At 38.2% G+C, this 13,417-nt stretch overlaps 1 protein-coding gene across 6 annotated transcripts in view; it reads left to right on the forward strand.

The window, feature by feature from the left end:
- Window positions 1-13,417, forward strand: part of Znf385b (zinc finger protein 385B) — a 495,209-nt gene that overhangs the window by 420,394 nt on the left and 61,398 nt on the right. For all 6 annotated transcript variants that reach the window (XM_008831168.3, XM_008831167.3, XM_029562549.1 and 3 more), the window contains one exon: window positions 1,376-1,486. In XM_008831168.3, coding sequence (XP_008829390.1) covers window positions 1,376-1,486 — 111 coding nt within the window. The remainder of the gene's footprint in view (window positions 1-1,375; window positions 1,487-13,417) is intronic.

Genomic DNA, 13,417 nt, shown 5'->3' on the forward strand with positions numbered 1-13,417 from the left:
GACCAGTTCTCTTACTGTAGAAGACTACCCCTTGCCCCCATACCTGTTTTTTCATACTGGCAAGTCATTGTCCTATCATCTCTCTTAAACTTGTAGTAAAAAGTGGGCTGATTCTCTATTCAATAATTATCTTTAATTTTTAAAAAAGAATTTCGTATGTGAGTGCACTGTATTTACAGCATTTCCACGTCTTCCTCTTCCTCCCCCCAACTTCTTTCATGTCCCCTAAATATCCTTCTCTCAAATTCATGACCTTTCCAAATACACACACACACACACACACATACATTGTTCTACCCTCTTTTCTGCTGTATTTAAATTCTCCTGTGTGCTACTTTTGTATTTGTTCATTTATAAGCATGACCAGAGATGGTATTTATTTCTCCTCTCTATCAAATATCATCAACTAATCCAGTGTTAAACTTTAAGCTCAGGAGATTTCCTAGTTGATAGTGTCAGTTGAACTGTCCTTGTGCATCTTACACCTGTTGGTGAGTAATCCTTAGCTCGTCATCTGCATTGTTTAGTGAACTGCCAGTTGTCAGATGTTAATGCTGGAGATTAATTTCTGAGGTACACAAGAGAATCATCGCTCAGTCTCTTTTTATATGCTCTGTGGATAGAAGTGTTTTTCTAAGTGTTGTGATGGCTGTGTGCCACACATTTTCTAAGGCTGAGTACTTTCATTGCTGTATATTCTCTGAATATGTATGCTATATGCAAGCCAAAAGGGGGGAAATTACAGGCTATAAGTCAGAACTTTACTTGATCAATATTTAAACAAGAGTTGCATATTAACTAATCTCTTACAGGCATCGTAGTATTCAGTTGTAATATACATTTCCAGTACAGTGAATTTCAATCCATACTACATGAAAGCTAATACATTATTTTAAAATAACAATAAACATTTCCACTTTGAAATAAGAGCCTGACATTTATGACTTTGCCATAAATCAAAACTTAAGAAGTTAAATATATCTGTAATAACTGTCACTGAGGTCATCTGAGACCATGCTAAGCGTTATCGCTTCCTACAAGGAAAACATTAACAACTAAATTTAAACCATAACATGTGGATTTTAAATTTTCTTGTATTATTCTTTAGGTTTTTCATGACTCCTTTTATAGATACTGGATTTCTTGGAATACGGTGATTCTCTTTTTGTTACAAATTCAAACAAGTTTGTTTTGCTTTTGTTTTTGATCATAGTTCCTGGAGACAAGAATACTGCTCAGTGAGATTCCTTAGCATCCTTATTTGGGAATGGAAAGTTAAAACCTGCAGGAATAATTTTGTTATTCTTATTTGTTCACAGTACTGTCTCTCATTTGAAGATATAATTGACCCTTTTCTTTATCATTTGCTCTTCAGATGGACCCTGTGCAGAAAGCAGTCATTAACCACACCTTTGGAGTATCCATTCCCCCAAAGAAGAAGCAAGTTATCTCTTGTAATGTCTGTCAGCTTCGCTTTAACTCAGATGTGAGTATCCCTTCTCATTGCTCTCTGTAGTTTGTCAAGCTGAAGCTGATGGTCTGAGTATGTACATCTCTTCATATCTGCATGCTGTGCACAATCTCTTGAGCAGTTCCTCCCTACTAGTCTCAGTGTGTCAGATTTCCAAGGGACTCGGGTTCAGCACTTCAAACTTGAACAGTAAGTGATTGATCACAGAAATTATGAATTTCTCTGTATAATCAGCCTTACCTGTACTGTTTTATATCATTCCCACCAAATATATTTACTTGGCAAAAATAATTTAAAATATGAAAAAATTAAAATGCATCACTGTTGAAGAAAACCATTGTTATTTTTGACATAAACTATCACAATTCTTGTTATGTGTTCATTCTTGTTAAATATCTCAAAGAATAATTTATTATACAAGTTACGTTGTCTCAGATCATATAAACACAAGGAAAACTAATTATATTAGCTAGCTAACGTAGCCATTCTGCTAAAAAGAAATAACAAGGAAAGGGTAAATTATTAGCAGATTTTAAAATATATAAAAATAAGAAAGTGCTGGGCATGGGGTCTCATGCCTGTAGTCCCAGCACTTGGGAGGCAGAGGCAGGTGGATCACTGTGAGTTCAAGGCCAGCCTGGTCTACACAGTGAGTTCCAGGACAGCTGGGGTTACAGGGAGACCCTGTCTCAAAAAAAAAAAAAAAAAAAAAAAAGAAGAAGGTAATATAAATTAATAGTAGAATATTTGGAATATCCGAGTATCAGATAATGTCAATTGCCAGTACAAACAGGAATCTGAAGACTATATTTTCTATGTGATATTTCTTAAGCTTCTGGGCCAAAGAAGCCATTTTGCAAAGAGCACATCACAGGATTATGTTTTTTTGGAAATACAAAAATATCATTCTTCTTTATATGCACCATGATGAGACATTTTCATAACTCTACATGGTAAGCACAATAAAAATTGAACTCATTGAAAACAAAGATAAGTTTATCATAATTTGTATAATTATATTTAATGTAATTTCAACCAAAGTCAGGGAATTTTTGGTACCTGATAAAACTCCACATTTAAGAATTTAAATGTGCCTAAATAAATTAAGGAAAATATGACATTATTCAACATCTCCATACTGTTAAGATGTCAATTCTCCTCAAACTGTAGACACAGCAGAATACATGCCAAAATCTCCCAGACCTTCTCTTTTTGTTAAAAATTAACCACTTCTTAAAATACACATAAGAAAGAAAAATCCCTATACCAGATAAGGATTTAGGTAGAAATGTTTAAGACATCCTTCCCAATTTCAGTACTCACTACAAAGCCTGCAGTGATGACGAAACATTAAACAATCACTCCATCCACCCCAACTCCTTCTACCCCACTTGTCATTCCTAATTATTTGTCAACACTGTAATACTTTTTGCATAACTTTCCAGAATTTGTTTATGCAACTGTAACTAAGTGTGAGTATATATTTGTATTTCCTTTTTTACATCTAAAATAACATGAACAATTTTCTTTGCCTTTCTTTTCCTAGTTATTTATTTATTTTTGGTGTTCAAGCACACACACGTTGTGTATGTGTGGTGTATCTACTCGTTCATGTGGGTGTGTACATATATATGTGCAGTGTGTACAAGCATGTGAAGACAACAGGTTGATGTTAGGTGTTTTTCTTGATCACTCTTATTTTTGAGACAGGGTCTCTCACTGAACCTGGAGCTCATCTGTTCAGGTAGACTGGCTGGCCAATGAGCTCCAGAGATCTCCAGATATCTCCAGATGTCTCCGCTCCCCATCACCAGGGTTGTGCATGGTGCCACTGCCCCTGGCTTTTACATGAGCGCTGGGGATCTGAGCTCAGGTCCTCGTGCTTTCATGGCAGACACTTTACCAATTGAGTCATTTCCTGACTCCCTGCCTTATATTTCCTACATAGCATTGTATCATTGAAAATTTACCCTATCAGAACACAGAAATCTCCCTTACATTTATTTTTTTAAATGTGGCAGACAAAGATGCTATGTCTGCTGGAATCTGTTAATATGTTACCTTACATCGCAAAGGAGAAATAAGCTATGAGATGGAATTGAGAATGATGATCACATGACTCTAAAATAGAAAAATCATCCTCCAGTGTATTGTGAACCCAAGTAATCCACAAGGCTCCTTAACAGTAGAAGAAGCTGGGGCTGGAGAGATGGTGAGCGGTAAAGAGCACTGCTCTTCCTGATGACCTGAGTTCCATTCCCAGCATTCACCTGCTGGCTAACAACCTTCCATAACTCCAGCCCCAGGGGATCCGACACCCTCTTCTGACCTCCACGAGATTGCATGACATGAGTACACTTTCATACATGCAAGCAATACAGTCATACACATAAAATAAAAACAGTAAATAAAACATTAAAAAGGAGAAGAAAACAAAAGAAGCTTAACACATTATAAGAGGGATTCAATTAGCCATTTTGGGCATTAAAGAAGGTGCCAAGGAGTGTGCAGAGCCTCTAGGAGCTCCGTAAGGTTAGTCAGTCCTGCCAACACCTTCATTTTTGCCCTGCGAGACTCACATCAGATTTCTGGTCTAGAGAATTACAGCAGAAAATTTGTTTTGCTTTTAGCTGATGATAATTTTCTACAAAAGCAACAGAAAACTACATTATCAGTCTATGTGTGGTTGTCTCATAGCTTGTAGACATGGTACCTTACTGGTAGATGTTAGGAGTCTAAGTGTGCATATCTCATAGTTTGTTTACCAACTGCCTTATAGGTGGACATGAAGGCTGTTTCCCATCTTTGGAATTTCACAGATTTTCATAGTACATGATAGAACTAGGTCATAAATCTGGGTGTCTTGCCTCTAAACTCACAGCTGTTCCTATCATGCTGTGTCCTATAACTTCACTCTTTCTTGGGGGGGGGGTCCATTTTTAAAGACAAGGTCTCCCTATAGCTCCAGCTGGCCTGGGACTCACTATGTATAGACCAGGCTGGCCTTGAACTCATATATCCAGCTGCCTCTGCCTCCAGAATGCTGGGATTGAAGGTGTGTGCCACCACACCTGGCTAATTTTATTCATTTTCTAAGTATTCTTTGAGCTCCTCCTGTATGGCTATGTGAAGCTTCAAACTCCAGCAGCAAATGATGTGAATGAGATCATCAAGAGCCTTTCCTTGTGCAGAAAACATCGAACACGGTGCAGTCTTCGCGGTTGCACAGTGCACAGCACTACAGTGGGAGTCCTTGAACATGATTTAAATCGTGGTTCTGAACTTGGTAAATGACTTCAACACTCCTGGCTTCAATTTTCTATTCTGAAATATGACCTCAAATGGACGTTCTTTGGGAAGAGCATTCTGTTTTTCTGATTAAAAATAATCTCCCCAATGTCTCCATTAGCAGAACAGGATAAAACACCTCTGTCCTACAAACAAACAGCCAAGACCTAGAGAGAATGACTCAGAATTGTTTTCTGTTTTGTCCTGGAAGCATGTGGTGGTATACACTTAGAATCCCAATACTTGGGAAGTGGAGGCAGGAAGTTCATGAGTTGAAGGCCAGATTTGGCTTCAAAGCAAGTTGGAGACCTGGACAACATCAGACCCTGTTTCAAATAACGAAATACAAAAACAAAGAAACAGTTTATGTTATGAGGTCAACTGAAGGAAGTGAGAGAATTTTCTTACTAGAGACCAGAATGTCTCTAGGAGTATGTTCCCCTTTGACTTGAGCTGCATTCCATGTCAGCCATTTTCTTTGAGGGTACTGATAAGGACAGGGACAAATGTACGCACATCAACAGATGACCACCAACTTCCAGTCACTGTTTAACAACTCTGCATAATAAAGAAAGAAATTAGATTTCTGAGCCATGCTTAGATTCTGGGCAGTAAAACCACAAAATCTGGATGGCAGATTCACAAATGTGACATATGTATGTGCTCAGTGTTTAGTAATTGCACTATAGCCTGCATAACTGAGCTCTCTAGCTAGCATTTTTTATTTGGAGGAGAGTTTATTATTTTATAATTACCCTATTTACATTTTAATGTAAGAATTAAGAAGATGCTCATCCTTACTTTCTTTAATAACATTCCTAAATCAGCCTGAGACTGAATTGGCTTCACTCTTCAGTGTAGAAAATATGTTTATTGAAAGATCTGGGAGGTAAATTTGCACAGTAAACAGACCTCACTCCGCAGTTCTCTGTAACCCATGTAAAACATACCAGGATAGGCCACATGCTGTAAAATGCAAAGTGACCTGACTTAAGTGTTCTGTAGCCCTCATTGTCCAGCTTTTATCATTGCAGTAGAACTCCACTGTTGGAAAGCAAAAAGGTGCTATAGCTTTATTTATACAATGCAGCATTATGGAAAGGAGTAAGCTTTAATCACATTTCCCAAGTGAAACTTTACGAATTGACTGTTAACTGTCAGGGACTGGCACTCAGTCCAGGAGTAAGATGCTTTCCAGATAAGTCTCAGACCTTTGCACACCCAATCCCTGCTTTCTTCTTGACCATCTTTTTTAAAAAATCTTAACCCAGGGTAAGCCAAATGAGGTTGTCATGAGCCTCCATGCTCCTTTGTTCTATGACAGATGAGTGTGCTGAAACGGTAGTATGATCATAAATTGATTGGCCTGAGTCGGAATCTTTACCTGTTAACTGGAAAGTGCCATTTCCAGAGACAAGCCCAGAGAGGGAAGTGGGCTAACATACTCTTCAAAAAACATTTTGAGTCTAATATTTCTTCCTTTTTTGGCTAGGTTGAAAGTTGGGAGATTCCAAATTATTTCTAATAATTTCTAATTAATTTCTATTCCTTGGACATTGGTAGAAGGTTAAAGGACATTTAAATAAATTTTTACATAAGATTAGAGTTGGGCAACTTAATTTTCCTAGATGTTTAAAAACAGAGATGACATTATTATACCATCATCATCATTATCTCTGAACACAGTTCCCTATAAACACCCTTCAACTCTAACTGGATCCTGCGTGCTTCATGGGGAAACTGAAATGAGAGCACAGTAGTCTTTTCTAATCAAGTTTTATAGACTCTGGTTCAGGAATTGATCCTAACCTTTTGACATTTATTAAAGCTGCAAATTTTGAAGCCTGAGATAGTATCCCCAAGTACTAGTACTAGGCTTTAATTACTGGTGTGGCGTTAACGCATTTGCTTTTCAAAATCTACAGTATTGTTTATTGGATAGCATCATAAACTTTGGATCCCATTGTAGTTCACATTTTCTTTATTTTACCTTATTTTATGTTGCTTATATGTTGTGATTTTTGTTGACACTGTCCTGTCTTACTTGTGGTTTGGGCTTTTGTTTACCCGGTCTCCTTCTGATTTCAGCCCTCTGTTGTTTTCTGCTATTGCTTTATTTCTTCATGTCTGGAGATAAGGAGATGACATCATGTCATTTCGTTGATTGCCATCAGAATGATTATAAATGGCCAGGAAACTAAAGGTTTGCTTAGAAAGTAAAAATGGTAAGGTGACCAACCATTTGAGTGAACATTTTTGCAGGTGACCTTACTCAACCTATTCTTCACCATAAATCTCTGAAATTGCAAAAAGCACAGTCATTCAACAATCAGCGGCAATTCCCATGATGCAGTTAGTGGGCAATTGATACTTTTCAGAGTCACCTCACCCTCACTCTGCATCTGTCATCTCACTATCTTTCATTTCACTAAGGGCATTTATGTCCTCCATAGTCTTTCTGTACCTTTTTAAAAAAATTGTATTCCTACTTCCTGACTTCTTTAGCAGTTAAAATAACAAGGCAAGCTCTCAGCTGTCTTTTGTAAACAAACTGCCTCATTCACCCTCTGATATTTAGGAAGCCATCATGCTGTGTCTGCTAAAGGTTCTGGCATTCTCTGTGGTCCAGAAACCAATAATCATGAGATTGGGGACAAAGCCACAACTTCAGGCCCCACATGAATCTCCTTCTCATTTGCTGTTGCGTCTTGCATCTCCTTTGACCACCAGACCCAACAGTACCTCTCCACCAGCTGCTGTATGACAGCAAGTCCCTGCAGCAATGGCCTTTTATGGGAAATCAGAGCATCCACAAAGAGGGAACTTTATTAGGTACCACCTTGGAAGACATCCCTTGCAGTAAAATCAGGACAGGCACTAAGTCACCTATTAGCATTCTTCTGAAGAATTCTGCAACTTGCTATTAACTTCCTTGAGCTCTAGAATTTTCTTTCCTTGTTTTCCTTGCCTTGTGTCCTCTCCCACATCTTTACATTTCTCCTTCTTTTGTCCTCCATTCAGTATTCTCTTCTCCCTCTAGTCCAGCTCCTCTTTTTCCCCTTCTTTCTGACACAATAGAATAATAAAGGCACTTCTTTCAATGTCTTTCTTCAATATTTATAGTGTTATTAAGCTTTTGGGGGGCTTAATAAGCAGATTCATTGCTCTTAATTTAGAAAATTTATCTTCCAATGTTTGACCCTCCCCAACATAAGATCACTGTCACGTGAATCTATTAAATATCTGTATATGCATTAAGGCTACAACTTAACCATTCCCTCCTTCATATATAAGTAAGCATGCACTCACTGCCAACTGCTCACATGCATCCATCCTATTTCTTTTGAAAGCCCTTGGGATAGATAGCAACTCCTTTATAATTTCATTTATGTAATTATATATGAATTATTATACAGTTGGCTTTTAGCACTCAGAGAATCCATAACCATGGATTCAACCAACCATGTTTAAGAAGTATTCTTCTCCCTCAAAATGAACACAGACTTTTTTCCTTGACATTATTCCCTAAATAATACAGCATAACAGCTATTTATTGTGAATTTACATTTTTTTGGCTATTAGCAATACTCTAGAGATGATTTTAAAAGAATACAGGAGGATATATGCAAATGCTATGTCATTTTAAATAAGAAACCTCAGGATTCACAGATTTTGGTACCCAAGGAAAGTCCTGGAACCAATCCTTCATGAACATAAGGAATGGCTACCTGTACAATTATGAGTAAGTTTGTGTGTGTGTATGTATGTGTGTGTGTGTGTGTGTCTGTTCAAGAGTGCTGTGCCTGGTGTGTTAAACTTTACCTGTGCTAAAATGGCTTCCTAATAAAATAAGTTATGGAAGTTGAACCTCCCTGAAGAGTGAGTTTGTGAAGAATAGTTGGAGAGCGCCACAGTCAGCCTGAGCTCTACAGCAGATGGTTCAGTAAAGAGCTGCTGCAGGGATGATATCCTTATTGCTAGGCTGGGAACCACATCAATTATTAGAAAAATTAATATTTTAAGTTTGAAAGCCTAACTGATTCTGTCAAGAACAAAGGTACAGTGCCCCAAATATAGGGAATCAATAGCATCCAATGGAAGTCTGGAAATTGATAGCCAGCTTTTGTCAAACACTTTACATTTTTCCCATAAATAAGAAAATTTATATTGATTCTTAGGTTTAAAGGGTAGTGAAGCAGATAGGAGGTAATTAAAAGCATAAATCTCTAGAGCCTGGGAAGGTAATTCCCTGTTTTTCAGACAGAGCTGACAAAATGATGAACATTTTTTGCTCCAACATGACAGAAATATAGCGTGATTACATGGAACAGGGACATACAGTGCTAAAAATTTTGTTCAATAGCTGCTATTAAACAAAGCTCATAAAGTTTGGTCAGCTTTCTGGAGGTATATAGTAGTTACTCATTAAATTATTTTAAAAACTAGCTTCTGCAGTAGCACTGTAAGAGTACAAAAATGTCACATCTTTTTTATCACTGTCTTGTATTTTAAGTAGACACATGAATAATTTCAGGCTGATTTGAAATACACTGTTGAGGACTAGGGAAATGGCTCAGTTGATAAAGTACCTCCAGCCTAATGACCTGAGCTTGGATCCCCAGCACCTATGTTAGAAGCCAAGCACCTTTCTGTAAGCCCAGCCCTGGGGATCCAAAGATAGGCAGATCCCTGGAACTCAATGGCCAGTCAACCTAGCTGAATGATGTTTCAGGTTCAGTGAGAGACCCTGTCTCAAAAAATAAGATGGAGACCAATGGAGGAAGACAATCCACGTCCATGTTAGCCTCTGCTTTTCACACATGTGCACACACACGCATACACCACACACACACACACACACACACACACACACACACATGAGTAAATTCATGACTAAAAAAGTAAGAGGAGACTATATTAAAAAGAAAGTCTTTAAAAAGTAAGTGTACTAAGTAATAGTTGGATGTGGTGGTGCATGTCTTTAATCCCAGCACTTGAGAGGTAGAGGCAGACAGATCTCTTTGAGATCAAGGCCAAGTGGAACTACATAGCAAGTTCCAGCCCAGTTGAAACTACAGGGAGACACCTCCCCCACTTAACCCCACACACACACAAAAAGTGAGCATAATGACTTATAGGGATTCATCAGATCCTATATTTAACTAATGAGGAAATCAGGCCACATGTATGATTCAATATTTGTCTGGCTTTTCTTTAAACACCATAGGTGTCTCACATGGCATCTTTTATATTTTCATCAATATCCAGAATGGTATGATTAGCCTAATATGATGATGTGCAGAATGTAAATGTGAACATTAGAATGAATGTACCAACACCCACTGTCACTTATCAAAGTCCATTCTCCAAAGAAAACCATTAACATCTATAATTTGCTGTCACTGCAGAAAGCTTTGGTCAATTTCCATTAAGTAATTGGTTTGCCAATCAAATATTGATAACACCTTTAAAATGTACTAGAGGTTTTATTTTTCCTTTCTAAAATTCTTATGTTAATAGTCCTTTTAATAAAAAGGTTAAGATTTTTCCTTAGCAGCTTTTCAGGTCATTTTGTTGTTGATTGTTATTTACCTAAAAGTTTCCGTGCTACTTGGAAATTGGAGAGAAATTGCTAAGAGTTTGTATATTTTACTTCTTCCCCTGGAGTGGATTTCTTCGGTTAAGATTGATTCCAGAATCCTTATCTATAAGATAAGGTTTCACTTGATTTTTGTGGCCTGAGATTTTTAGCTACTCATTCATTCACTATATAATTTAGAACAGGAAAAATTCTCATTCTCATTTGGGCCTGTAGGCCCAAAGTAATTAGCAGCTAATTTAAACAAATATTCGGGTTTATTTAGGAAATGTTTAGGTTTCCCATAGCTGCCCTTGGACTCCGCATGCTTTGTTAGGCAATTGACTAGAATTTTCACCATGAAGAAATAGAAATAGAAAGTATGATTTATATATGACCGAAACAGAAAACATACTGGACAGAACAAAAGAAGTTTGTATACTCCACTGCCTTAAGCGAGTGTCTGACTTCCAGCAGTTCAGAGCATCCTGCAAAAGAGAGACCTTCTTAGCTAAATTTCACCTCTCAGGCAGCTCAATGAATAAAGTGGGAGCATTTTACACTGAAGACCCAAGAGCGTTAAGTATGGTGGGTCAGTACTTCAGGAATGCCTGTAAGGCTGTGAGGAACCCTACAATCCATGGCTTGCAGTGTGAGAAGGAGAAAGAAAAGAAGCAGCAGAAGGGGAACTAGTCTCTGAAATCAAGACTTTGTTGGCAAAATAGCCTGACCAGTGTGACTGAGACTGAGCTCTTCAAGAACAGTAAAGAAGTTAAAAAAGGAGCATCAAAATAATCCCTGCCTCAAAAGGAAGGCTTGAGGAATTACCTCAGACTTGGTTATCTAGCTGGGAAAAGAAAAAATGATACACCTGGAACTCTTAAATAATACTTAAAATCATGCTTTATGATGTTAAATTAGCAGTGACATAATTTAGGAAAGAAGAGAACATGTGTGCTAGAATACCTTGGGTGGAAAACTACATTTAATGGGTGCTTCCTCCCCGTCCGGTGACCGTGCTAGCACTCCTCATACACAGCATCTCTGTAATGGAGCACAAGCAGTTAAAAAAGGTGAAGTTGAGAAAGACTTGTGAGATGAATGGGAATTTGTGAGAAAGAATATTGAAGAAATAGATAATTCTACAGCCAAAACAGATACGATTTGTTAAGAATGTGGTCTGGGAATAGGTAACAGGGAATCCATGACCTCCCAAAATTATGCAGAATAATTTCCGTTTTCATTTCTGAAATTATGGTCACTTGGGTGACTTGATCTTTATTTCTCATGGAGGTGAATGGTCCACAGCTTCCTTTATCAAGATGTTCCCATGTCACAGACTCTAATCATGCTTAGGGATAAAACAGTGATGGCATGGAGTGATTAAACCCAGGCTTTGAAACATACTAGGCAAGTACTCTGCTGGGCTAAATCAGGAGCCCTTGTGTAAATCTAAAGACAAACAAAAATCCTCTAGCCTGCCCCCCCACCACATACCCCCCACACACACTTTAATTCTTTGATTTACATGGGAAGTAAATGCTATACTGGTTACTTGGAAAACTGGTTTGACAAACAAGACTCCAAAGAATGTGTTGCACTATGGAGGTCCTAACTCCGGGGTCTGAGAATATGATTCGGCTCTTCCTCATTTGTGTTTCCTTCAGATTGGAAGGCGAGCTTTTACAACTCTAAAGTGGCTACACACAAAGAGAAGGAAAGACTCGGCAAGAACAGTTTCAGCCGGAGAGGGAGAGGAATGAGAGGCGAATGTGGGAAGTGAAATGACTAAAATTTTTACATGCATGTATGAAACTGCAAAGGAATTTTTTTAATATCAGAAAGCTAGGGATACATCACGTGATACTGTGCCCATTGCCGAGTCAGGAAAACGCAAAGGAAATAAGTTGGCAGGGCACAGGAAGACAGCTCCGTTCACACGCCCTGCATTTTGCTCACACTACTTGACTCTATGCAGCTTCATCCTCAGCGCATACATTTCAATGTAACTTAATTTTTAATGTCTGTAACTCTCGCCTCATCAAGAAAATTACAAATCAGAAAAGTTTTTTTTTTAAAAAGTGTGCTTTAGTGCTAATGAATAATGATTCTGTTACATGATTGGAGATATGCCTGTCTGATACGCACTGCAGATCATTTTGTTTTTTAAATTTTGCCAGTGTTCTGTAGGATAAAGACATTTTCACATTGTGAAATTACATAAATAATAGTATACCCAGATGAGGAATGGAAACTTTTGTTAAGTTTGGATATACCATTAAGTATGGTAGTAGATCAGCCAGATGGCTTAGTGGGTAAAGGTACCTGCCCCCAAGTTTGAAAACCTGAGTTCAGTCCCCAGGATCCACAGGGTAGAAGGAGAGAACCAACTCCTACCTACAAGTTGTCCTCTGACATCCACCTGTGTGCTGGGGCACATATGCACCCATGTTCATAAATAAATAAATAAATAAATAAATAAATAAATAAATAAATGTAATAAAAATAAATATTTAAATACGATAGGAAAAAGGAAGGAAAAGTAAATGACTAGTACTTTTAAATTATATTAACATTTTTAAATGAGAAAAAACTTAAACTTAAAACCTGAACATGAGACCTGTAATCTCAGGACTGAGGAAACTGAGGTGTATCACAAGTTCCAGACCAACCTGGGCTACATAACAAGTTCCAGATAAGTCCAAATTATGTAATAAGACCTGTGCTGGATAGCTTTAGTGTCAACTTGACACACCTGGGTTGAGGGAGCCTCAGTCGGGGAATTGCCTCTATTGGACTGGCCTGTGGCCATGTCTGAGGGGCATCTTCTTGATGAGTGATGTGGGAGGGCCCAATCCACTGTGGGTGGTGCCATCCCTGGGCAGGTGGGCCTGTGTTGCATAAAAAAGCAGGCCAAGCAGGGGCCAGGGGAGCAAGCCAGTAAGCAGCATTCCTTCATGGCCTGTGTTCCTGCTCCTACCTCCAGGTTCCTGCTGAGTTCCTACCTTGGGCTCCCTGATGAACTGTGACCCAGGATATGTAAGCTGAATAAACCCTTTCCTCCCCAAGTTGGTAGTGGT

The sequence above is a fragment of the Nannospalax galili genome, unplaced genomic scaffold (genome assembly GCF_000622305.1).
Source record: "Nannospalax galili isolate Female #2095 unplaced genomic scaffold, S.galili_v1.0 scaffold895, whole genome shotgun sequence".
Classification (NCBI taxonomy): domain Eukaryota; kingdom Metazoa; phylum Chordata; class Mammalia; order Rodentia; family Spalacidae; genus Nannospalax; species Nannospalax galili.